This window comes from Xiphophorus maculatus, chromosome 17 (assembly GCF_002775205.1).
Source record: "Xiphophorus maculatus strain JP 163 A chromosome 17, X_maculatus-5.0-male, whole genome shotgun sequence".
Taxonomy (NCBI): Eukaryota; Metazoa; Chordata; class Actinopteri; order Cyprinodontiformes; family Poeciliidae; genus Xiphophorus; species Xiphophorus maculatus.
The window spans coordinates 16,951,591-16,976,420 of NC_036459.1; the positions used below are offsets into that span (position 1 = coordinate 16,951,591).

The 24,830-nt window shown below is 40.0% G+C and overlaps 3 protein-coding genes across 3 annotated transcripts; 1 reads left to right on the forward strand and 2 right to left on the reverse strand.

The window, feature by feature from the left end:
- Positions 1 to 2,081: 2,081 nt before the first annotated feature.
- Positions 2,082 to 12,915, reverse strand: tm7sf3 (transmembrane 7 superfamily member 3). The gene is made up of 12 exons (XM_014472127.2): positions 12,639 to 12,915; positions 10,573 to 10,727; positions 8,757 to 8,907; positions 8,518 to 8,638; positions 6,554 to 6,725; positions 6,301 to 6,478; positions 6,134 to 6,220; positions 4,913 to 4,993; positions 4,674 to 4,826; positions 4,459 to 4,559; positions 3,572 to 3,734; positions 2,082 to 3,498 (listed from the first exon to the last, which is right to left on the reverse strand). The coding sequence occupies exons 1-12, from the start codon at positions 12,703 to 12,705 to the stop codon at positions 3,245 to 3,247; spliced, it is 1,683 nt and encodes a 560-aa protein (XP_014327613.1). The 5' UTR covers positions 12,706 to 12,915; the 3' UTR covers positions 2,082 to 3,244.
- Positions 12,916 to 13,368: 453 nt separating this feature from the next.
- On the reverse strand, positions 13,369 to 17,826 carry fgfr1op2 (FGFR1 oncogene partner 2). The gene is made up of 6 exons (XM_005808037.3): positions 17,603 to 17,826; positions 16,682 to 16,818; positions 15,747 to 15,864; positions 15,503 to 15,645; positions 15,314 to 15,427; positions 13,369 to 14,078 (listed from the first exon to the last, which is right to left on the reverse strand). Exons 2-6 carry the CDS (start codon positions 16,814 to 16,816, stop codon positions 13,941 to 13,943), a joined length of 648 nt encoding a protein of 215 aa, XP_005808094.1. The 5' UTR covers positions 16,817 to 16,818; positions 17,603 to 17,826; the 3' UTR covers positions 13,369 to 13,940.
- A 69-nt stretch (positions 17,827 to 17,895) lies between these two features.
- Positions 17,896 to 22,164, forward strand: med21 (mediator complex subunit 21). Its single transcript, XM_005808038.2, has 4 exons — positions 17,896 to 17,968; positions 18,339 to 18,453; positions 19,141 to 19,241; positions 21,425 to 22,164. The coding sequence occupies exons 1-4, from the start codon at positions 17,927 to 17,929 to the stop codon at positions 21,602 to 21,604; spliced, it is 438 nt and encodes a 145-aa protein (XP_005808095.1). The 5' UTR covers positions 17,896 to 17,926; the 3' UTR covers positions 21,605 to 22,164.
- The last annotated feature ends 2,666 nt before the right edge of the window (positions 22,165 to 24,830 follow it).

Sequence of the window (24,830 nt, forward strand, 5' to 3'; positions counted from 1 at the left end):
CAATGTTTACATTTAATTATGACAATATTTAAATCATAAATGGTCTTAGAGGGAAATTATGTTCAACATACCACATGAAATTTTTAGACCCAACTCATGAATATAGTTGGTTTAAGACAAGTTTTACATAAACTTCTGTCTTTCCTTAGCAGGTTACCGAAGTTGAAAAAAATGACTAGAAATCATGCTTGAATTTTATTTATATTTTCCTGAGATTCCAGTTTCGGCTTGTGAAAACGACTGGATGTCAGGCCACCGAAAAACTAATCAGTTTCTCCACATTTTGTCACAACCTTAATTGCAAAATTAACCATTTTTCATATTTGGCTTCAACTCTAACTCGTCTGTCTGCCTAGTTGCTGTTACAGAAAAACCTCCCCACAGAGTGAAGCTGCCACCACCGTGCTTCACAATATGGGGTGGTATTAACCAGATGGTGCCTTTTGTTTTTTTTTTTCTTTACTCTGGATCAGTGTTTCTCAATTCCAGTCCTCAGGCCTCCCTGCCCTGCATGTTTTAGGTGTTTCCCTTCTGTTACACACCTGGATTGAATCTTTGGGTGATTAACAGGCTTTTGCAGCACTTGATGGTCATGCAATCATTTGAATCAGCTGTTCTGGAATAGAGGCACATCTAAAACATGCAGAGCAGGGGGGCCTGAGGACTGGAATTGAGAAGCACTGCAGTCTGGATCAAGGTTGCAGCATAATGTGGAGCGTTGGCTGTAAATACTTTCTGGACGTTCTGAACACCAGATCCTGTTACTGGAGGTTGTTACTGCAGACTCCTTCCTGTCTTGTGCCTTTAAACAGAAATCCTCCGTTCCTTCTCTCTTACCCGTGATTCTGAGTGGCTGCAGAATGTATCAGAGGCCAGAAGATGGCGCATCGAGCAGCTGACACACTTTGAACACACTGTGTGTGACTTTTGCTTTTTGAAAGAAACTACTGATCAGATGCCTTCCCCTCCTTTTCTTTCTCCTGAATCAAAAACACTGAGAAAACAGCATTTATAGAGCAGAATCTACTTTGTAGAACGTCTTTTGTCGTTTTTTTTGTGGTCTAAAATTTTATTTTTTATGGTGGTTTGTGTTTTTATCAATTTATTTCTTAGCACTTTATATAAAACTTATGTTGAATGTCTGTTTTTGTCTGATTAATAAATGGATGTTGGTTTAAGATCATTGACTGTTTTGTTGCTTCTCAAACTGAGAACTTTGACATTATGAGATTTAGAATAACGATAAACTCAGCTTTCTATAATGGGGTCATAGAAAGCTGAGGAGTTTGATCTTTACAGGTGATCATTTTTCGGCAAAATATATTAAATTCCAATTTTCTTTTACGTAATGCGACCTGTATTCAAAAGTAACCTATAAAACGACGAATGCCCAACTTACCCAGCCTTGTAAGAACAAGAGGCATCAGTGATCTTGTCCAGTTATATTGATGTAGAGGGTGTGTGGATCTGCTGGTTTTCCTCATCAAGCGAAAGCATTTTGCTGTGACGTGCACAATGGAGGCATGGCGTGACTCAAACACCTTGATCTCACCCAAAAAAGACATGAACTTGTTAGTTCCTCTGTCTATTGTAGTAGCTGATATATTGTGAAAATCCGGTAGAAATGATGCACTAATCGAGTCAGAAATACACTGCAGAGAATCAGTCGAAGTGGAAGACGCCATGTTTACATAGAAACAACGCGCCGCCAGGCTTTGTTTGTGAGACTTGTGGTCACGTGGGAGTTTCTAGGTCGGTTGGTAAGGTCCATAAGCACTTCTTTTTATGGCAGAACACTGAGAACGCTGACACTATTGCGCCCTCTACTGCGCATGCGGGACACTTTCAGGTCCTTTGCCCATTCAGACTGCAGAACACGTACAGGTCGCACACGTGTGGCAGTGTGAACCGCCCCGGCAAAAGAAAAAAAACATCGGATTTGACAAAATATCGGAATTAGAACATGGTGTTGGCAGCATTGTGCTCTGGAGTTTTTCTGAAGTGCTAGAAAGCAAAGGATGAATTATATTTTTCATAAAGTGCTCTTGGGCAAACTTTAAAAGTGAACCTTAGAGGGAAAATTAGTTTGAAGGAAAAGCACTCATTTATTAAAAGCTCAAGGCACATTCATGAGTAAGGGAGCAGAACACGAAGTGAGCAACTCTAAACAGCCACAGTTAGTGTCGACCCCCGTATTATTAGGCAGTGCAGTGAAATCACATTACGGCAGAATCTGTCCAAAAAACACTGAAGGCATTTTATTAAATATCAATACATTAAAATTCAAACAGGTTAATCTTAGTAACATGTTGGCTTGTCTGAACAAAATACCCCAAAACATATTCAATTGCTTCAGAAATCTAACCATGTGTCATCAGCACTCATCGGTCTAAAAGCTGTGTGTCAAAACCCCTGAGAAACGCCATGGCAACCAGGTGCTGCGATGAACTGTTGTCACATTCGCACAAATCAAATTAATCTATTATCAGACAAAGATAAGCTGGGGAAATACATAATGACCTAATTAATCTGATTTTTCAGATTTGTTAAATATGAACTTAATTAGAACCTGCTTAGCGACACGAAGTAGGACAGAAACGATCAGGACCAGATAACGTCCTTCAGTCTGGAGAGAACGAAGGAAAGCTTTCCTAGGATTGGCTGACCTATCAAAGTTACTCCAAAAGGGGAAAAAAAATAAACATTTTGATTGGGTCTAGTCAAAGTCTTGACGAATGAGATGGTGTGGGCCAGCTGGGCTCGGATCAAGTCCTGATCTGAGAAGCGCTTTTTGTTGATTAAGGTTATCTTTGTCTGATATTAAAACATTTAAATGAACAAAAACAAATCAGTAATGTTTCAAACACAGCGTCACAGCACTAAACGATGTAACATCATATAGTTTAATATAATCCAGTGTGCAAAATATGAAGAGGTCTGCAGAGGGAGGACTTGTTTATATGTTTAGTCTTGATCGTTTGAAAGCCTCCAGAGTTCTGGATCCTGATCAAAAAGGAAGTGAAGGAAAGAAAGATGGCGGCTCCCATGTTTCATTGTGCATGTAAAAATCTGCGTTGTTTTAAAAAAGAGCTGAGTAAAAAGGTAGTGGTTGAAGGACTTTGGGTCTTTCTGCAGATCTTCAGTCTCGTGTCGTCAGTGTTAAAAGTAACCGAATCGTTTCCTGTCCGTTTGCGCCGCGACTCTGCAAAACTGCCAGCAGGTGGCAGCATGGCACCGACGGCTGTCACAGCAGCAGCGGCGTGTGTTCGCCCGCCGGCTCCCTCCGCCCGACCAGCTGCCGCGCCCTCTCCACCAGGCGCCCGGCCAGCGAGGGCACGTGGTGGCTCGGGTCCAGCACGTTGGTCTTGCGGCGCTCGCGCTCCTGCAGCCACATGAGGTACGGGCTGGGCGGGAAGAAGGGCCGCGAGCGCTCGCGGTACAGCTGCAGCACCACGCCACACACGCCCAGCACCGCCCACACCGTGATCAAGGCGTAGTCTGCAGGACAACACGGCGAGGCGGTTAAAAATCTGATCATGGCTCGCGCTGAAACAAGTCGATGAAAACTCACCGATGGTTTGGAACGGCGCGTCCGTGAAGGCGGCGCTGAAGTTGTTGTTGAGGAAGCGCTTCAGGATGTTGAGCGTGATGTAGGAGAGGCTGGTGTAGACGTAGGCGTTGACGGCCAGCACCACGGCGTACGCTCCGACGCCGCCGCACGTCACGATGTTTCCCTGGAGCAAACAAGAAGCGAGGAGAACCTCAAACATGGCGGCCATCTAACTTACGCATCTAACTTAGAAGCTACAAAAATAAACTTCATAAACATTCAGTTTGTCCAAATGACTATGGATTGTTTGCCCACCAGGGGGCACCAGCGGTACATACTGATTATCTGCTCTCTCTTCCCACCGACTTGCAGTAGCAGCAAAACTACCAGCAGGTGGCAGCATGGCACCAATTTGTTTAGTAGCTCACATTTTGAAAACAAACCAATCCATCCACTGTGATCTACTAAACTAATAAATAAAGTTATTAATAAAGGCATACATTGGCTTTCAAAAGTATTCACACCATATAACTTTCATAATGTGGTGCTTCATATTAAAATAAAAAATGTAGTTCTTCATGTTTATTTAATAAACTAATACCCATAAGTATTTAAACTCATTTTCTCTAACAGCTCTGACCAGTTTTCCCACAGCATCTTCCATTACAAAAATAAAATCTGAAAAGTGTGGCTTACATCTGTACATCGGTCAGCCTTCACTCTGATGCTCCTAAACAAAATCTAGCATAATTTGCACATTTCAGGTTTGTATTTATTTTTTAACACTTTCCTTCTCCATCTGCCACAGGAAAACTGAATGAAAGGCCGGCGTTTTGCTGCAGTGGTAACTAGGCAACGTTCACCAGACGAAGGCCGCTGTCAGGTAACCAGAGTGTGAAATGTGTTACCTCTCTGGGCCACCGCACGAAGAAAAGCGGAAGTGTGACCATGATGCAGCAGAACGTCACCCAGAAAACCACGTCCGAGTTCCTGAACACTTCAAGGTCTCCTGTGTTCAAACGGCAAGGCACAGATTTAAAAATCAAAGCAAGACGAGAAAAAAAAAAACCCCAACAACAACAAGGAACAGGTGCGCTGTGACAGAGAGAGAGGCGGATTGTACCCAGCGGGGTGAAGAGGACGACGGCAGCGACGAGGAAGCCCAGCATCAGGCCGACCACGACCACGCAGGCCATGACGGAGCCGAAGCGCCACCAGCTCATCACCAGGACGACGCCGCCCACCACCCCCACCACAGCGGACACGGTCAGCCGGACTGGGAGTGGAGAAAAATAAAAATAAAGAAATCCCAACTTGTTGACGCTGTGTGAACGGGTCAGGAGGTTGGGAGGAGGGTCTCACTGTCATAGTCCAGCTGCGTGGTCCTTGTGATGAGGACGAAGAAGAAAAACGCAGCGAAGCTGAATCCCATGCAGAACAGCTCTGAACCACAGCAAGAGAGAAAGACAAATTAACCCATACAGGAAGTAGATTGACTCACATTAGCTCCATTAGCTTCCTAAAGTGTTACTTCATCATGTTTCCATGTCTTTCTATTGTTTTCCATAGCTTGAAAGTTATTTTAAAACATTTTCCTGAAACATACATGAATGGCGATGTAGTATGTGAAACCACAGATGTTGTTTGTGAGCATAATGTTTCTCAAGTTTAAAAAATGGCTCGTTTTATAGCAGGGTTTTTATATAAGAGTGAGCCCTCTGTTGATACAAAACATCTGTGTTCCCCCATAATAATTACACTTCCTTTCCAATCACTGTGTGGCATTAGGTGGATGTGATGAAGAGGCATGAAGCGTCTGGAGAATTAACTCCTAAACCAAAAAACAAACTATGGACTGAGAAGTAAGACTTCTAGCTGTTTCCATTCACTTCTGTGTTTTGTACAACTCCTTCACTGCCTGCTAAGATAAGCAGGGTTTGTGCACATTACACAGTAAAATTCAAGTACTTTTCAAGCATTTACAATCACCACCGCATGACATCATTTATTATTGTTATTAATAATGTATTGTGGCAGTATTCGACATTCTACAGCAGGGATATTTTAGCAAACTAAAATATAATTTTATGTCACATAAAATCACTTGGGTAATTCCAACTAACCTAAAGATGAACTTACTTCAATCTAACTTAAATGTGAGAAGAAAAAAAACTTGCTGTCTTTAATTAGGTGTACGTAAAAATCTGGTTTCAGCTGTACATGTTTTCCAAATGTAGGGTTTGAGTCAAACGTCTGATTGCAGTTTGAATATCAAGCACTTTCAAGGACTTTCTGCAGAAAACGAGAACTTTCCAAACCTTAAAGAGGCCTAATTGAAATGCAAGCATTTTAAAGGATTTCAAGTACCCATACAAACCCTGAGTAAGAGTTTGCAAAAACACAGTTTGAATTTGAGATGTAATCAGGTAGACTCAGCGGAACGCTCATAAATCCCTGGTTGAGGTGCCCGTTTGTTAGATCTCAAAATTAGAGTTTTATTGAGGGATTCTTATTTTAAAGTATCACAAAGCAGGTTCTACATCACCAACAGATAAGAATACATCTGTTAGTGTGTCGACTCACCACATTTGAAGAATCGATGGCCGAAAAAGCAGACGAACAAGCCTGCCAAGCCAGCGATGGTGAAGAAAACTTTTGTCGATATTTTTCCTGCAACATGTTCACACCCAACTTAAAACTAAAGTCTTTAAAACATTGATTTTAAACCAGCGGCAACGACAGATGCTAACCGAGGGTCTGGCAGCCGTCCAGAGTGGAGGTGAAGCTACAGGCGTAGGTGTGGGCAGGAACGTAGGAGGCGGAGGTGTTCAACACGGGGTCTCTGACGATGACGGAGTAGATGACACCCTGACCGGGGATGGAGCTGAACGCCACGGCCGTCTTGTCCGTTGACTTCAGCGTCACCACCTTACAGGAGACAAGACGGTCGTTCATTGATGCGTCGCTAAACGTATAGTTTACTGGTCATGTTTTGGTTCTCACCAGTCTGCCGCTCGCCGCCATGCCTCGGGCGTCGGCGACAGCCTTGAGGCTGCTGAACAGGCTGCTCTCTGATAGGTCACTCTCGGGCAGGAAGTACTGGTAGACGTCGTACTCCAGGCGCCAGCGCGTGTCGCTTGCTGTCGACGTGTCGCAGGCTGCCGGGGTTTGGCCTCTGACAAAGATTTTAAAAAAAAGGAAAGAAAGAAAGAGAGCTAATATCTACCTAAAATTTAAAAAAAAAACAACTCGACCCGACTAATTAAGTTTAAATCAAATCTAAACTCGACATATTATTTAGTAAAATTTCACTGGTTTAGTTTTTAGAGCACAACTTGAGTCAGCAGTGCAACTTTTTTGCGTTTTAATCTTTCATTTCGCATCTTCCTGCTCCACTTTGTCGCTTGTTGGAACCGCAGCGCGAGTCAAGAGCAAATCATCTGGGATGTGACTGAGAGGAGAAGAGCAGGGCGGGGCTGCCTGCGCTTTGTGCTGCACTTGTTACAGTCTAATGAAACTCTACACCTTATTCTCTTTCCTTAACAGGGTAAGCTGTCTGTTATATGTAGAATAGAGATCCACATTTTTCAAACACAGAATTGTGCATAAAAATCTGCAGCTTAAATGACTAGCATTAGGTTAGTTTAGCTGCCTAACTTTTTCTTAAATAAAAAAAATATCAAACAATTATTCAAAATACAAATGCTTCTCTGATGGCAGGTTTTCTATAGAACAGATTTTTTTTCTGTACCTCTAATTTAGACTAAAAAGCAAATTAACACAACTTTACAGTTTGGTTTGGCTTTCTCTGATCTAATCAAACGTATTAGAGAAGCCTGAGCCCGACCACGTTTTGGGTCAGGTTAGGCCCATAAATGTAAACTCTGAAAAACATCAGGGACTGATTTTGACTTGACTGCCGCCTCGTATGCAAACAGTAAACATTACATACATCTCTGTCACATGAAAACGATTGTGGATCTCATTACCCACAGTAGACAGTTGCAGTTTAATTGTTGTTGGCGCATCGTGTGCAGAGAGAACAGACACGGACTGGTGCGTTTTCACTTCTTTCGTCAGGGCGGGACACAAACGCGATGTGAGCGCTGATAAACAGCTGATGTGCATCAGTCTGCTCTACTTTGGTTCCTGCACCAGTAGGACGCCTGAAAGTCGCAAACCCGACAGTAAAACGAGAACCTGCCACCAACGTGTGGCGGTTTTGCAACATCTCAGAGTCAAAGCTGCAGCTTTTTAAATCTTTGTGATGAGTTACAATGCAAAAACATTAAGTCTTACCAAGTGCTTTTGGTCTTGTTTGTAGTGCAAATATCTTAGTACACTTGAAGTAAGAGAAAACTAACTTACAAGAAACTTTTCAACAATATATAGGAGCTTGTTTTAAGTAAATATTTCCTTCATATTAATAAATAAAAACCCACTAGTTCCACTGGTAGATTATTTAATTCATTGCAAGAAATTTTCCTCATGTTATTAGTGAAATAGTTCTAGTGGAACTAAGGAATTATTCATTTAAAACAAGCTCTTATTTCTTGCTGAAAAGTTACTTTTGAGTTTCTCTTATTTCGATTGTACTTTTGAAGTAGAAACTCGACCAAAAACACTTAGTAAGATTTTGTTTTTTGCAGTGCAGATGTTGATCTAAATCAAAACTGACTTCCTGTCTACTCTAAAAACTAATCAGATAAGTAGCTGCTTGCTAAACCTCATGCATGACATTGCAAGGCGACAGAAAAAAACAAAACAGCGTTTCGGCCTAGTGTAGCGTTCCAGTCCACAAACCATTGCAAATGTTTCCCAGTAATAAGTCATCGAGGTTCAACACTCAGAAATATTCATGAAAAAAAAACAAAAAAAAACTGATCTGCTTGGTGTGTTTGCAGTGTTGCTGAAGCCTGCAACCAGAGTGGCTAAACAGGAAGTGAAGCAAACTCTCCCCGGCTCACCTCTGGTATCCTAAATTAGCGGGGCCGAAGCGGACGGTGGTCTCGTACAGGTTGTAGCTGATGTAGACGTTGGGATCCACGTCCAGGCTGGACTCCATGCTGCAGGCTCCAGGGACCGGCGCTGGAAAGAACCACCAGTGCAAAAACTAAATAGATAAGTTTGCTTCTCAGTTTGTGGTGAAATCTTTTGCAGAAATGCGTTTCGTGACTGAGAGTGCGCAACTTCCTGCTCTCCGTACCAGTGCTGGAGTAAGAGAGGATGACTCCAGTCCCAGAGACGGGTTCCTCGTCGGGAGAAGACAGGAACAAGGAGAGCCGGATTTGGGCCGGCTGCAGAGCCGTGAGGAGCCCAGAGTCCACGGCCGACAGGAAAGGACCTTCATCTGGGATCTGGAACACAGACGTCAAGCTCAGGCGTTTAGCTATTCCATTTGGACGCACTAATCAGCCTCGTTAAAGAAAAAAAGCAGAATTAGCCGCAGTTAGACTGAAGATAAATTTAAAATTATGAACAAGAGTTTGTTTTAAACAGACTAAACACTGTTGGCACTGGAAACGAATGAGTTTGAGTCTTCCTTAAACTTCCACACTGAAGAGGGTTGGTTATTTCTTCATTAATCAAACTATAACTTTAATTAAAGGGTAGTTATTTAGCCTACAGAAAATGTTTTCCGTCACAACTGTATCCCAATCAGGAGATTTTTAAACTGCAATTTTCACCAGAGCAGTAACTGGGGACAAGTCTGGCTCCGTGTTGTCGGACCACAAAGAAACCAGTCAACATTTAACTGCGACTCAACAACAGGCTTGTTGTTGTTCCTCTCCATCACAGCTTCATTGTAACTCCAGCAACAACCACAGTCTACTGCGGATCCAGCGCAGAGGCTCCATCTGTAGGAAATACTCAATAATCCATAACTGATCAGGTCTTTATGTGTCGCCTTCAGATTGCTCTCATTGTCAACGGATTTGATTCCAATTTTCAGGGTCACAATTCGATTCGGAGATGATTTTTGAGATTCATCATTTCCATTTGCGTGATTTATTGTTCTTCTCTATTTTCGCTCTATCAACCAAAAACTGGATGACTAAAGTCCTGAGTCTGGTGCTCAGGTCTCAGTTAGAGCTTTCTTTGAAAAACAATTTTGTTTACAGAGACATCATGATTAATTTCATTTGTTGTTTCTGTTTTCTTTATTTATTTGGGATATTTTAACTGTGCCCCAGTTCCACTGTTAAATATTCATTAGAATTTTAAGTTTGTTGGTCTTCGAGAATGTGTTCCTGCATTATTATTACATTACTTTAAAACTATAAGTTGTCCAGCAATATTTGTTATTGTGAAAGGTGTAGACACAACCAAAAAAAATCCTAAAAGTAATTGATCAAAGCAAGGAAAAAAAAGGGAACTGATTAAAGATATCACATACAGGAAGTTAAAATCTTTAGAATGACTTTACATTGTTGCTGAAAAACTCTACTTCCCCTTTTATTTGGACAAGTTTAGCAGACTTGGAACTGTTTTCCTTTCATCTGTCCGAAGCAGGCAATTAATCACAGATTAGTTTTCTTCCAGAATAATCAGAGAACATTCCCTGACTTGTAAGTGCCACCCTGACCCCGTGGGGAGATTTTTTTTTCCCTTCAAAGACTTTGGGACCCTGGCCTGAAGATTGATTACCCCCCCTCCCTCTCCTGGAAGTCGTTTCGTCTGCTGCTCCTGACCTGAGGACTGTACATCAGCTGACTGGGACTTCTCTCAGGGGGTCAGCCGACCCGCCTCACAAAGCCTCATTCATTCATTCCGTGGCGGCAGAACGGTTTTAGCGCACTCCGTGACCCCGAGCATTAGCGGGAGAAATTAAAAACGCACTTGTTTTGCTGATTTAACTCGCCCGGTTCACTGAAGCTACACCTGAAATCACAGGAACATTAAAGGAAATAAAGCTTCTGCCACAAACAGTCCGACATTTATTGTATCTGGTAAGTAAATCCCACTTCCTCGCGTTTCACTGCAGTGAGCGGATGCATGAAAGTAACCCCTGTTCCTCTCACCCTGGTGTAGGAGAGCGTGGCGTTGCGGTGCAGCGTGTGGAACTGCAGCGTGATGAAGGCCACGTCCGGAGGGATCCGGGTCACCACGGCCTCCACCGTCTCGTTCAGAGAGACGTTCACGTTCTGGAACGCCCCCGGCAGGAACGTCACCCGGTCTGAGGACACAACACGACACAGATGGTCATGTGGACGTCCAGGAATCATTATCTTCAGTCAGAGTCTTCTACTGCTGCGCTACGACACAGGCTGCTAGAGGAGATGGTTCTTGCCTACGCCCGTTAGCATCAACAACATGAACAGTATGAGTTAGCATTTAATTTCCCTCCTGGATTAAGGAAGTGTTCTTGAAGGGCTCAACAGGAAGCCGGTCACAATTATCAATAAATCAATTAATGGGATGATAAATTAAAATGAGCGCAATATCGTTAAAAGTTTTGTGAAACACTGCAAAGCTTTTGACACATGGTACGAACTGTTAGCTTCCACTCCCTCCCACTTTGGCCTGTTTTCCCTGAGATGATTATTGTTTTTATTGCAATTTTGATTATCAAGACTTTGAATTATTGTTGTTTTATTTGCTTTTTTTATGCGTGAAATGTTTTCCAGATCCAATGTTAAAATGATCTTTAGAAATTAAAGGGGTTTTTTTTATGCTTGAGTGGGTTTACTCGCATTAATAAGCCATTATTATTATTTATTTGTTAAAAATGGTCTCAAAATGACTATTTCATTGTTTATCAAAAATAATTTCTAGGACAAAATTTGTTACAATGACAGACCTGTCCAACAGCCAAGCAAAATTTGGTTGAAAACGGACTAAAAATACAACATTGACATTGAGATTAGTCAACATAAACCTGAATTCTTCACTGCCGATTTTTGTAGAGCAGTTCTATTAAAGAGATTGCCTTAATTTTGACTTTTCAAATGCGAGCTGCTGCTCACCAAAATAGATTTCTGGAGAGCTGCAGAATATATATCCAATCACAATTCTTGTCGCTGCAATGTCAGCAAGTGAAACACTGCACTACAGGAATGCTTAGATGAAATATTTGCATATCATTTATGTGCCATGCATTCACAGCTTGATCTCCATCTTATATAAGAGCAATTAGATGTTTTGTTTTTACTACAAATGTCCAGAGATTAGAATTAGACAATTGGTTTTTTTTTTAATTCAAAATGACTTCTCATCTCAAAGAAATTCAAGCTTGTCATGCTCTAAAGGATGTTCACATTCCTTCTCTTTGACAGTTGTTGATCTTCGGCAATTTCCAAGAAAATCAAAAATCCCTTCAGTCTGCGTAAGTCTGAATGCTCCCTTAATCTCCACTGCTGCTAATGGGCAAGATTTGATGGAAGACATTCTTTGATAATGAGTACAAATATATTTTTGTCAGGCCAAGCCTCAGATATACCAGGATTAATTAAGTGCATCATCTGATCATCTGCTTCCATTGCCTCCCAAGATGCAATGGAAGCACCCTCCCCCCCACAAATCAGGCAGAATAATCGGTTAACTATGGATGTTTTCATTCCTCAGCCTGTTTGGAAGGAATGAGCTGAAGGAACCCAATCTCAATGCCAACATCTCTTTATATGATCGAATACCTTGACTTTTAAAAATGTCATTATTACGTAAAACATCTATTTTAACAAAGTAAAACCTAATGTTTTCACCTGCTGGTGCCTCTAAATTCCTTATAAGTGCAATTCTGTGAACTTAAAACTACTTTACCCAGACTGACGTTTGCTGCATTTTATTGACTTTCCTTCATGTTTATTCCACTGACATCAGGCACCTGTCACTTTAATAATTTACTTTTAATCGAGCTATTTCTTATAGTGAGGTTAGTGGACTAAATATGTCGGGTTTTTTATTTTTAGCTAGCTAAGCTACAGATGCTTTTCTGCACGAGCGGAATTACCTGTCCTGCTAGCTTAACAGGAAAAACCGCATAAAACTAAATTCTGCAGTTTTATACAGATAAAATGATTTATGAAGAAGATTTATTTTTAAAAAAGGAAAGTACACACTAACACGCCGTAGCCGTGACTGTACTCACTTTCCGCTTGAGCTTGTACTTCACATGCGAAGAAGAGCAGCAGCGGACTCCACATCCAGTGAGACATTTCCCTCCGGTTTACCTGCCCGACAAAAATTTAAAAAAAAAAACACTTCAACCTGCCGGTGGTTGAAAAATCACCGGAAACCGCGAACTCGTCCGTGTTTTCGTCCCACCAACCGCGATAGTGACATAGTGGACAGCTGAGGTCTGCTCCCTGCAACAAACCCCAACTTGTCTCCCTCACTCCGCTCCCTGCCGCTCTGCTGGTTCAACAACAGGCTCCTTCTGGCTTGGAAATCTCGCCTCTAATCCCGCGATACTTCGACTTAACGTGAACTTCAATATTAAATGACTTTTTTTTTTTTACAAATTTGATTTATATATATATATATATATATATGTATATATATATACATATATATATATATACATATATATATATACATACATATATATATATACATACATATATATATATATATATATATATATACATACATATATTTTTTCTTATGCCTTTTTATTTCTATTTTTAAAAAAACACATCATAATTAAACAATGACAAAAACTCAAACTAAGAACTTAAGAGAAAAGGTCAGAAAATAATTAACGGGATCAAACTTCAAGTCCGATATTCTCTCTTGAACTTTGACTAGACCTTTCAACATTTTGGAAGCAGCTAGACGGACCAAATTTCACTTGGAGGTATCAGAGTAAATTCACACCATACTTCTCAGATTTTTATTTGTAAAACAAACAATGCAAAGCACTGTAAATAAACATATTTCAAGTAAATCATCTTATTTTTAAGCTAATTTATTTTGTAGCTGTAAAAGGCTATTATTTACATTGTAGTTTTATTGTTTTTTTTTCCCCCATCATAAATAAGAGAACCTGAGAACATCTGCTCCTACTCCTGGCAGTGTTTTGAGCAGTTAAAGTTTCGCTTCCTGTCCTTAAATCCGTCGACAACAATAACAGGAGTTGTGAAAGTAAGAAGTTGCGTACACACACACAACCACCGAAACCAAAACAGAGACAGAAACATGGGAATACATGCTATGATTGTTTAGATGTTACATTAAATCAACATGGCCTCACACGGTTTGACCACTGTGCATTTATTTATGTCACTCTTTCACTCATTCATACTTTAAAACGACGCAGGCTCCACACTGACACAAGAAAGCAAAACATTACAGCGACAGCAGACAGAGACCGGGCTCCGGTGGCGACATGCGGCAGGAGGCTTCGCCTTGAGGAGTCTGTGGGTGGAACGGCCCGTAAGGGGGCGGAGCTCTAGCTCTTCCGCAGGCTGACGTCGGCGCTGGTCAGCAGCGGAGACAGCGACGTGTTCTCCGAGGCCTCTTCTCTCTTTAGGACGAGGAAAGCCTCACGACTGATTCCCAGCAGCTCTCGGAGTCCGCTGTTCTCTAGCTGGAACACACAAACACAGTTGGTTGTGTGTGTGAGAACTAGTGATGGTCTAGTTAAAGACTGGAGTTAAACCTTACTAACATGTTGTAGTATGACCTTAGAAATGCTTTTTGTGCTTGAAAATCCTCCTGTGTGACTGGATTATAACCATAAAAAAAATCAGCTTCTTTTATTCTTTTGTGCCACTTAGAGATGGACTTGCTAGTGTGCTTTGGATTATTGACCTCATGACCTCAGCTTAAGGTCATGACCTCTTGAATGTACATTTTCATTCAGCATTATCTGATAGAAAGTAGAACATACGGCCCAGTCCAACAGCAAGAGACAGAAATCAGACAGAAATTAGGTTGAACCATCTGGTGTAAACGTGCACCAATAAATCATCAAAAAATTGTACATACATGTATTTATTATGTAATTATTTATTACAAGTGTTGATCTCTTTGGGAACAATATGTTACTTATATTGTATTTGTGTTAACTGTGAATTAAACTATTATTCAGATTCCCTTGATTTTGGAAGAACAGCGATTGGATGATATTTACATGTGAAACTGTCACCTCACTGTTGTTGACTTAGCAACTTTATTGCTATATTTAGCGACTTCTTGGGTGAAATAAAAATGGTGTTGTTCAAAATCAGAATCTGCAAATCAGTCTTTTAAAAGACCGCAGTCAGTGCACTCTGAATCTGGTTCCACTCCCTCTGTGTATAATGGGTAACCACAGCTTTCAGCAAATTTAAGACTTTTTTAGATCTTTTTTTTTTTTTTCATGAATAACATTTGATACACAAAAAACTATAAACATAGTGGATGATTGGGGGATGATTGAAGAAAGTGGCAAAAGCCAACTTCGTCCGGCCAACTGACGATGGATTTGTTCTCATGATGGACACAAAAAAACTAGCTGGCTAGCACGAGTATATTAGCAACCAACCGCCTCCAGTCTCATAATGTAATAAAGACATTTGCGTGAGACTCAAACTTTCACTTGACTGAAAAGTCCGGCAACGAAAAAAAAAAGAAGAAAGAAAAAAAAGAGAAAAAAACTACATTAAGGATGGAACGATGCTGCAACAACATTTAAGACCTGTGATTAGCATATTTACATCTTTGAAAATGAACTTAAGACATTTTAAGGCTTTGATTTTAGATATATACGTTTTTAAGGAGTCACTCTGGTATAAAATACTTATATTTTATAATATAATTTCTGAAAGTGTCCAGCGTTACCTCTAGCTGTTTAATCCTCTCCTCGTCTTCACAAACCCGGCCCTCGTCCACCTCTATCGCCTTCCTCATCACCGACGCCATCTCGTTTATTTTGTCTATGTGCGCCTGCATTTCCTGCAAAGAGCAGAAGGACATTCAAGTTCCATACATTTTACGCATGTTTCTCATCAGCAGGTCAGGTGTGCGGACCGTGGTGTGCTGCTCTTTCAGCTGGGTGACGATGGCAGGGTCCTCCCTCTTGCTGGCCATGAGAAGCCTGAACACCTGCTCCCTGTATTTGGTCATGATGAGCTCCAGTGCAGACTGGTGCTCCTCCAACGACGTTCGGAGCTCTGCAGGAGGAGAGGACACAAGCTTGGTCCTGTCTCTTATAGAATGAGTCAACTAGCCGCCGCCGTAGGACCGAAGGAGCGTGGATCCACAAGTGTTTCACCTTTGTTTTCCTGTTGGAGTTCCCTGATCTGACGGTTTTCCTGCTGGATTCCCAGGACCAGACTGGAGCGAGGTCGATGTCGTGCAACCTGGTTAAGAGAATCGATCTCCTCCTGGTACTGGCAACAGGAGATCACACATCATCAACTGTTCATACAGCGCTGCAGCTAACCATTATTTTAGTAATCGATTGTCGGTGAAAACAATTGGCACAATCACCAGAATCTCCATTTGACCGCTCAAGTTTTTTCTGTACTGAGCTGTACCTGCACTTTTACACAATACCGGAAATACATTAATATATACTGTATATATAAAAAACAAATAATAATTATTTTTTTAAAAGTAAGAATATTCAATACTTTAGCATCCCTTTAGTGAACTTGACCATGGTGAAGCTGAAACTATGCCACTTGAGGAGTACAGATGAAGGTAATTAAGGTTTTTATCTTATTTGCAAAATGTAGTCAAAACTGTTCATATACAGTTTTGGCTTAATTACAGCTCTGAATATGTTGTTTTATCAGCTAATAGCCTTTTTGTTGTTGTTTGTTTGTATAGCTCCCTTAACGATTAGTTTCTTAGATTAGTAAATCAGTTGACAATTATTTCCCTAATTGATTAATGAAGATTAATCGCTTCAGCCCTACTTTTGCAGTCTTTTTTTAAATCATGACTTTCTCTTTCACCATTTCACATGTACAACAATATTCACAGACCCATTAGTGCTGGAGAATGCGTTCACATAAAATATGCTCCAGCTTTCTGGGAGAACGCTGCCCCCCTCTTCCCGGTGGCAGCAAGTTGAAAACCAACTTGTTTTATGAGAACATTAAATAAAAGTTACGGAGTTAGGCCTCTGTTCTGAGACTTTCGGTCACTAACCGCGTGAGTAACCTCTGTTCACACTCAGCCAGCAACACACTCATGCCCTACCTGCTTCATGGCCTCCACCCGCTTGTTGAGGGAGGTTGTCTGTTCGATGAGCATCTCTGCGGCGTTGTCGTGGTTACGGAGTCTTTCTACTAACGACTTGGCATCTGCCAGAACCTTCTCTAAAGAACAGTTCATACCTGAGGAGAGACGAGTCACAGCCAGGACAAAGTCAGAGAAGATCCGAAGAGATCACTCTAAAATTAATTAGTTAGGATAATTAACAATAGAAACACCCTACATGTTCAAAACTCACTCTTTCCTTGGAAAAGAAACACTATAGGTTGTTTACTAAAACCGTATCTAATTTGCTGAACTATATGATCTAATGAAGAAAGATGGAGTCAGATTCTAGAAACACAATGAAAAGTGCTGGTACAGCTCAGTACATAAAAATAGAATTAATAGAGTGAAAATATTACAGTCATATCCAAGTTACTTATCTATCAGAGAGATATCAATATAGTTGTAACTCATAAGATCATGTTAACTTTGTAACAAGCTCAACAGTGCGTTGTTACTAGCTGTAAGCCCCAATCATTAAACTGACCAGAAATAGTTTTACACTGTGTCTAATGGGTTTATACGAGGTTCACTTTTTTTTTTAATTGAAGTACTGAAATCGATATTTCTATGATCAAATATTAATCTATCTATAATATTTCAGCTTATACAGATCCACCTGTTGTTTATATATTAATATACAAGACAGGTCAGCATATTTTGCAAAGATAAAAACTGCTCCTCATTTTCTGACTTTAGCTGACAGTTGCTAGGTATGCTAACTAAACTAATACCATCCAGCAGTGGACTATGATACACTAAACAATTAATAAAAAAATGTTTGACAGCAGCCCCTGTTTTTGCTTATTGTTCAGTGCTCATTTTAAACAACAGGAAATGTGCAAAATACGAAAGTCATACCTGAAGAGCTCAAAGTGCAAGTAGACGCTAGTTTTAGCTAGCCTTTTTACTTCCTGTTGACGTTTTGGTGGTTGTCATTAGCCACACGCTAACACTGGTCCTCGGCTGAAGCTCTGTTGTGGGTCCGTTCCCTTCGAACACGCACCACAGCGGAAGCGGACAGAAACATTCACATTAGCTCTGTAGCCAGTCCTGCGACGCGCCAAGAAGCCGCTTTCAGCTACAGCAAACTGAACTCTTCCGAAACAGCCCCGTCTACTTCCGCGAGAGTTTGCGATCCCGCTCTCGCGAGAGAGGACCCGATTTCCTGTAGCGACAGAAAAGATGGCGGATCGGCTAACGCAACTTCAAGACGCGGTCAATTCGGTTCGCAAAACTCTCTTTTAAAAGGAACTGTAGGAAACGGACATTATTGTTTGTGCTTATGTGACAAGAACTTGATTAAATAAGCAGTAATAGCAAGTAGTAACTCCTCCAAAACTGCAGTATACATGACTTTTCAACCTATCTAGCTAGCACAGCTAACCACTAGATGCACGAGTCTATGCTTTATATGTAATTTACTAAGAAAAATATATTCTTCTTTACATGCTTGGCACATTTGAATATCATATCGTATTGGAAGGTCTACTTAGATTCGGTTAAAGCTAGGTAGCCCTGAATCGTTGCTGGACTGCAGCGTCTGTACTGAATGATAATCTAATCGATCTCTGTATTGATTGTGTTTCTGCTGCAGCTCGCTGATCAGTTCTGTAACGCCATCGGCGTTCTGCAGCAATGTGCTCCACCTGCCTCTTTCAGTAACATCCAGACGGCCATCAACAAGGATCAGCCTGCAAACCCCACTGAAGGTTGGCTCAGTAAATGTTCATTACAGCCTCACAAGCATAAACTAACACAGAATAGTGATTTAAATATGAAGCTAAAGGAGGTAAGGTTTTCTATTTTCTTATTTCATAAAAGCAAACGTAAACAAATCTAAACGGTGAGGTGTGTCTCTACCACATTCACATATTTGGTGTTTTTTGTTTTGTTTTGTTTTTTTGTTTCAAAGTAGCTCAGATTCAACCAGTTTGGAGGTAGGACATCTGTGAACACAAGTTTTCAGATCTCAATTGGACTTTGACTAGGCCGCTCTAACACATCCACATGCTTGGATCCAAAGCCTTCTTCTGCAGCTTTTTTGCTTCACTGCGGAACCGGCTTTGTGAATGACAAGCTGTTGGCTTGGCTCTGCTGAACGCAGGATAATACAATAATCAAATAATTTTTGTTCAAAAAAAAAAAAAGAAATCTTTGATAATAGAGCATAAAATAAATGAGTTGACTTCCTCTTTCCCTGCCTCCCCACACCAATAAAATTCAAGTGTTCTCAACAATTGCTAAGCCACAATGAGGTTTGTGGCTTTATGATCCCAAAATGGGATTCTGCAAAAGGTTTAGACTGTGTTGAACAAAAATGCTCCTTGGCACACTTCATTAACGTTTACGGATTTTTTTTTTTACTACGTGATTTTTTTTTTCTCTCTTTGTTCCAGAATACGCTCAACTGTTCGCTGCTCTGATAGCGAGGACGGCCAAAGACGTGGACGTTCTGATCGACTCTCTTCCCAGCGAGGAGTCTACGGCGGCCCTGCAGGTCAGAAGAGTCCGCTCGCAATATCGCTTTAGGCAGGAGTTCGCGCGCTGCTCATTCGCTCTAGCGCGAGTGTCTGTATGTCCAGGAAATGGATTAACTCGCAAAAAAATAAAAAAATTTCAAAAAAAGGGATTAAAATGACAAATGTTAGTTGAAAAAATAAGTGTTGAAATAATATAGTACGCTAATTTCATCCCAATAGTTTCCTTTTCCCCGGTTCAAATTGAAAAGATTTAGCCTTAGATTTAGCTAGCACTACCAATCCTAGCAAACGTCGCTGCATGGCAGCGTAAGCAACATGGCGGACTTGTATGTGGCAATATTTTATTTAAATTGATAAAAAACCAACCAATCTACAGTATTTTTACCGTGTTGTTTTTACATGAAAAATTTATATTTCTTAAAGTTTATTGTTACAACTAATCGTGCATCCCATTAAGGCAGGGGCGTCAAACTCCAGTCCTCGAAGGCCGCAGTCCTGCAACTTTTAGATGTTCCTCTGCTGCACCACACCTGAACAGAATAATTAGGTCATTAAGGCTCTGGAGAACTGATCTACACAAGGAGGAGGTAATGAAGCCATTTCATTCCAATGTTTTGTACCTGTGGCACATCTAAAAACTGCAGGACTGCGGCCCTCGAGGACTGGAGTTTGAGACCCCTGCATTAAGGTTTCTTGTGGGGATTTCCAGCTTTCGGCCAGCAGAGGGAGCCATCTGGGTTGGTTTCCATTTAGGTAGCCCCAGAATCTGGGAGGGAAATAGTTTGTTGTCCTCTTCAAACCAGACTTCAGTTTTTCTTCTAAATGTTTTCATTTTGAAAATGCATCAAAAGTATCCATACAGTCAATGTTCACCATGTTGACTGTTGTTCTTCAGAGTATCGCTGATGCTATGTTGTTCTTTTCTGATCAATACTTTGAGTTTTTCTACCTGCCTTTTGAGATCTAAAGGTTCTCATGTAACACATCACTAAGTTGCTGCCAGACAGTTGAGAAAAAAAATTCTTGCGGAATTGGATCCGGTGAAATGTTCTTTTTTTCCTCTCTCGCAGAGTAAACTTATTGATGCGAGGTCACTCTGTGCAACAATCACTCTCTGCATCATTATGCCACTTCCTGGTTGTACAGCTGCTCTTTGTCAGCCTCTGTTTTGGCTGCTTGTGGATGGAATTAGCCTCGCTGCTAACGTGTAGCTCCCTTTTCTGGAAGCGCAAGGATACATGAGATCCAATGTGAATGGCTGAGCCTTCTGGGGTCGCTGGGTAAAAATAATGCGAGTCATGTGAGCGTGTGCTTGATATATTTATGGAATGACTAATAAGATGGCTAAAAGAATCAAGTTGGGATCATGCTGTAAGTATGCTGGAGCTCTGCCTTTGTGTCCTGATGGTGGCCTTCACCAGCAAAAGGCTTTAATATGTAAAATACAGATTTATGTTATCACTGTTTCCCAAAATGCTTTAAACCGCCTCCTTGAATTTATGTCCATATAAATAATGATTTGATTTTATGTTGCAAATTGACAAAAAGTAAGTGCATAATTGTGAAATGGAAGGAAAACAATACAAAATGTTTTCAAAGTTTTTACCAGTCAAAATCTGAAAAGTGTGGCATTCACTTTTATTCAAAACCTTTAATCAGATAACTCTAAGAAGCACCGTTTGTCATTGTAAGAGCAACCAAGGCTGCAATAGATTGAGCTGGATCATCATGTGCTGAAATGGCCCAGTCAAAGTCCAGGTCAAAATCTAGCTAGGACAAACATATCCCAAAAAATTGGAGTATGTTTGCCACTTTAAAAAAAAATAAAAAAAATTCACCAATTGGTGCATACAAAACTATTAAACAGATGCATTGATCTCCAAAATGAGAAACAACCAATTAGATAACAGAACAAACAAACAAAAAAGAAAAAAATGTTTTAACAATTCAATTTTTTGGACACCAGTGGGTTATGTTCTGTGTTTTAATGCATGGCCCACTTTTTAAAGATTTTTATTTGTTAAATAAAATATTAAACCAATGCACCGTTTTTCCTTCCACTTCCTCATTTGAGTCAGGGTTTTTTTCCCTCCACATAACTCCCATTAAAAACACAATTTCAGATCCTTAACTCTTAAGTAAAAGAAGATTAAAACCCGACGCGGCGGTTGACTCTGCAGCTCTGTCTACCTGTCGCCAGGCGGCCAGCCTCCGTCAGCTGGAGGAGGAGAACCACGACGCGGCGGCCCGTCTGGAGGAGGTGGTGTACCGCGGCGACATGCTGCTGGAGAAGATCCAGAACGCGCTGGCCGACATCGCCCAGTCGCAGCTGCGCACCCGCAACGGAGCGCTGAGCCAGCCTTCGCCGGCCGAGTCCTGACGTCGCGTCCTGCCACCAGCGGACACTTTTTTTTTTTGTTTTGTTCTGTTTTTTTTCCACACGGCGAATGTTTGTTTTGCAAAAACGGAAAGATCTCTCCACTGCCCAACGTGTGTCTGGGATGAACAACACTAGAGTCTCCAATGTAGTTTAAAGTTAAAAGCATTATTTTGAAATCAAATAATTGAAGTCATTTCTGAATTGCATTTTTTTGGGGGGGGGGAGAAGTAAAAAAAAAAAAAAAAAGATGTTAATTCGGACATTCACCCTAGCAACACGTCCGCTGTGTTATATATGTAGATTCCATGTTGTACATTTCATTTGTTGTTTTTTTTATGTAAATGTAAACACTTCAGTCTGCTTTGAAAAAGGTTACAATGTAAATATGTGATTAAAAATACAGAGCAGCATTTCCAGTAACAGCCTACACTTTATTTTAGCTGATCTCATAAATATCTCACGGATCAGGTCTATATAGCATCATTTTTATTGTTTTTTTTAAATGAATGATGGGTTCACCCCCCTGTGCTAAACAATAAACGTCACTGCTCGAAAGCATATTTAATGGCTTCATATGTTGCATGAAAATCTGCATGTAATGCTTGGAAACGCCTTTAATTTAAGAGACGGCTTTCGTGTAGTATCGGATCTAACATCTTTCAATCTATAAAATGTCCAAAAAAGACAAAACAAATGTACACACCTGTGGGAAAATGTCAGGTTTTAGTGATGCAGCTTTTGTTTATCTAACAGCCTTAGAAAGTGAGCAACACCTTACTCTAATACTTTCAAGTTTGTCTCGTCTGTGGTGCCTGAGGTCACAAAATAAGTAAAGTTAAGATTATGCGTTGTGGTAGTCATGGCAATTGAGGGGGATTTACACCATTTGAACACCAGGAGGCACTTCTGTAAATAGATTTTAAGGTAACGCCTTCTTTGATGTGTGACATCATGGGGGGGGGGAATCAAGACATCAGAAAGAGAACTGTTAAACTCCACTATTCTGGTTCATCCTTGTTTGGCTGAAGCTGGTGGAAGTGTCATTAATCCACAGTGAAATGAGTTCTGTACCAAGATGTGCCGCTCAGAGACGAAAAGCCAGGTCACAATATGGAGTGAAACACTGCAGAAAAAGACAATTTTAAAATGATGCTCGGCTTTTAAGGGCCTTTTTTTTTTTTTAAATAAATATCACTGCATTTACAAGAAAAATGAATATTGAAAGGCTGAAAACAGCCTCTCAACTGTGAAGTAAAGGAGTGGCAGCAGCATCATGTGTCGACGTTTTGTTGCCAGAAGAATTCCTGGAGCCCTTCACAAAGTACAGTCTAGGAAATATAATGGAAACGATTTCATTTCGGCTTTTCCCATTACATCTGGGAATACACATTGACCTAAATTAGGAAAAAGTTCAAGACAAACTGTCAGAATAAAAAGGTTACGTATCTTTTTTTACGTCAAGTCTAAGTAAATATCTGGTTAGGGCTGTACATTCAAATCCATAAAACACAATGGAGTTAATGTATTTGGTCACCAGAAGATGGATGAACATAAATAAAAGATTACATATAGCTTCTGAATCTATATCATTTTTCCAAGTTGTTGTTTCTTAATACAGTATACAGACGGGCATCGACTCGTGACTTTTACAGAAAGTAGAACAAACACATCATGAAAGTGTGAGAATTTTAGGGAAGTGAGCCCTTATTTTAGTAGATTTCATAATTATTAAGGGGCAAAGCAGAGCTAGAAAAACAAACTGCTGAGAGGGTAGAAAAGGAGAAGTAGACAGATGAGATTATATCCAAAAATATTTCATCTTTCAGGGCTTTAATTTATTTTAATCCGAGAGGCTTCCAATATCTTTAGGTGTTCCTCAAGGAACTGTTTTTGGTCCCATCTCCTACTTTTCTTCTTTTTTTTTTAAATTAGCTGAGATTATCTTTATCCTTGCATAAATCCTTCGGCTGAGTATTTTACAATTAACAAAAAGATATATAAATGGGACTGTTTATGCCAAAGACTTTGCTAGCATAATGCTATTAGCCATCCATCTCATCTTCAAGATTTAGTGCTAAGGAATTAAAAGAACTTTTCCCTCCAAATCTTTGGTATTGTGAATCTCAGCAGGACATTCCTGGTAAAATAAATGTGTAATAAAAAAAAAAGATGATCAATAAATGCAAAGGCAATTGGTAATTACTTTGTTATTAAAATCAACAAATTTAATGACAACCTTTTTATATGACCCACTGATAATTGTAGGCGTCTTGAATCCATTTACAAATTTATTTTTTTTCTGGAAAAAAATATGGATAAAATAATAAAAACAGTAGAAAAAGAGTTAGCTGAGTTGAAAACATGGTTTGATTACAATAAGTTGCCGTTAAATGGAGGAAAAACTAAATTCATGGTGTTCTCTCGTAATCGGATCTGTAATAATGTAAAGTTATGCATAAATGGAGTTGAAATCGAAAAGGTTAATGAGACAAACATTTTTAGGGATTATTATAGATAATAAACTTAGTTGGAAGCCTCACATAGAAAATATTAGAAATAAAGTTGCAAAAACTATTGGAATATTGTTTAAAATAAAAGTTTTAATAAATGTTAAAGGCTTGCACATTATGTATTCCTCTTTGGTTATTCCTCATTTGTCTTATTGCTCAGAAATCTGGGGAAATGCAAGTAAAACAATCATTGATATATTAGATAAGCTGCAAAAAAAAAGTTATAAGGCTTATTAATAAGGTGGGATACAGTGAACCAACTGATAAACTCTTTATTCAAAGTAATATATTAAAATGTAAAGATATTGTTTCTATAAAAATACTGGAAATAATGTATAAAGCATTGAACAAAAGTCTTCCTTAAGCTAAGAGAGAGTAGATCTAATTTGTGAGGTTTGTTTACATTTTTGAATGTGCAAAAGAAAAAAAGCCAGATAAAGTCTAGGTGCGTTTCAGTTATTGGTGTGAAATTGTGGAATGAATTGAATGATGATTTTTGTCCTTTCTTGGTGAATTTCAAAAGAGCTTTAAAATGTAAATTAATGATCAAATCTTACACTGTTGTGTAGATTTATGTATGTATTGTGAAGATATCCTGGTGGGTTGTAAGGTAAAAAAAAAACAGGGTAGGCAAGAATAAGCTTTGCTTCAGTGTATTCCTTTTTTTGGTAAACTGTGGGTTTGTTTGTTGTTGTTGTTTTTTATTTTATTTTGTT

What these genes read in the sequence shown, in the direction of transcription:
- tm7sf3 (XM_014472127.2), bottom strand. Translation starts at nt 12,705, where the DNA reads ATGTCTCACTGGATGTGGAGTCCGCTGCTGCTCTTCTTCGCATGTGAA. An exon ending in CCTCTCTTACTCCAGCACTG is followed by an intron (nt 8,639 to 8,756) that starts GTACGGAGAGCA and finishes GGTTCTTTCCAG; the next exon opens with CGCCGGTCCCTGGAGCCTGC. An exon ending in GCTAATTTAGGATACCAGAG is followed by an intron (nt 6,726 to 8,517) that starts GTGAGCCGGGGA and finishes AATCTTTGTCAG; the next exon opens with AGGCCAAACCCCGGCAGCCT.
- fgfr1op2 (XM_005808037.3), bottom strand. Translation starts at nt 16,816, where the DNA reads ATGAACTGTTCTTTAGAGAAGGTTCTGGCAGATGCCAAGTCGTTAGTA. An exon ending in GGGTGGAGGCCATGAAGCAG is followed by an intron (nt 15,865 to 16,681) that starts GTAGGGCATGAG and finishes TCCTGTTGCCAG; the next exon opens with TACCAGGAGGAGATCGATTC. An exon ending in TGAAAGAGCAGCACACCACG is followed by an intron (nt 15,428 to 15,502) that starts GTCCGCACACCT and finishes TGCTCTTTGCAG; the next exon opens with GAAATGCAGGCGCACATAGA.
- med21 (XM_005808038.2), top strand. Translation starts at nt 17,927, where the DNA reads ATGGCGGATCGGCTAACGCAACTTCAAGACGCGGTCAATTCG. An exon ending in GCCTGCAAACCCCACTGAAG is followed by an intron (nt 18,454 to 19,140) that starts GTTGGCTCAGTA and finishes TCTTTGTTCCAG; the next exon opens with AATACGCTCAACTGTTCGCT. An exon ending in AGTCTACGGCGGCCCTGCAG is followed by an intron (nt 19,242 to 21,424) that starts GTCAGAAGAGTC and finishes ACCTGTCGCCAG; the next exon opens with GCGGCCAGCCTCCGTCAGCT.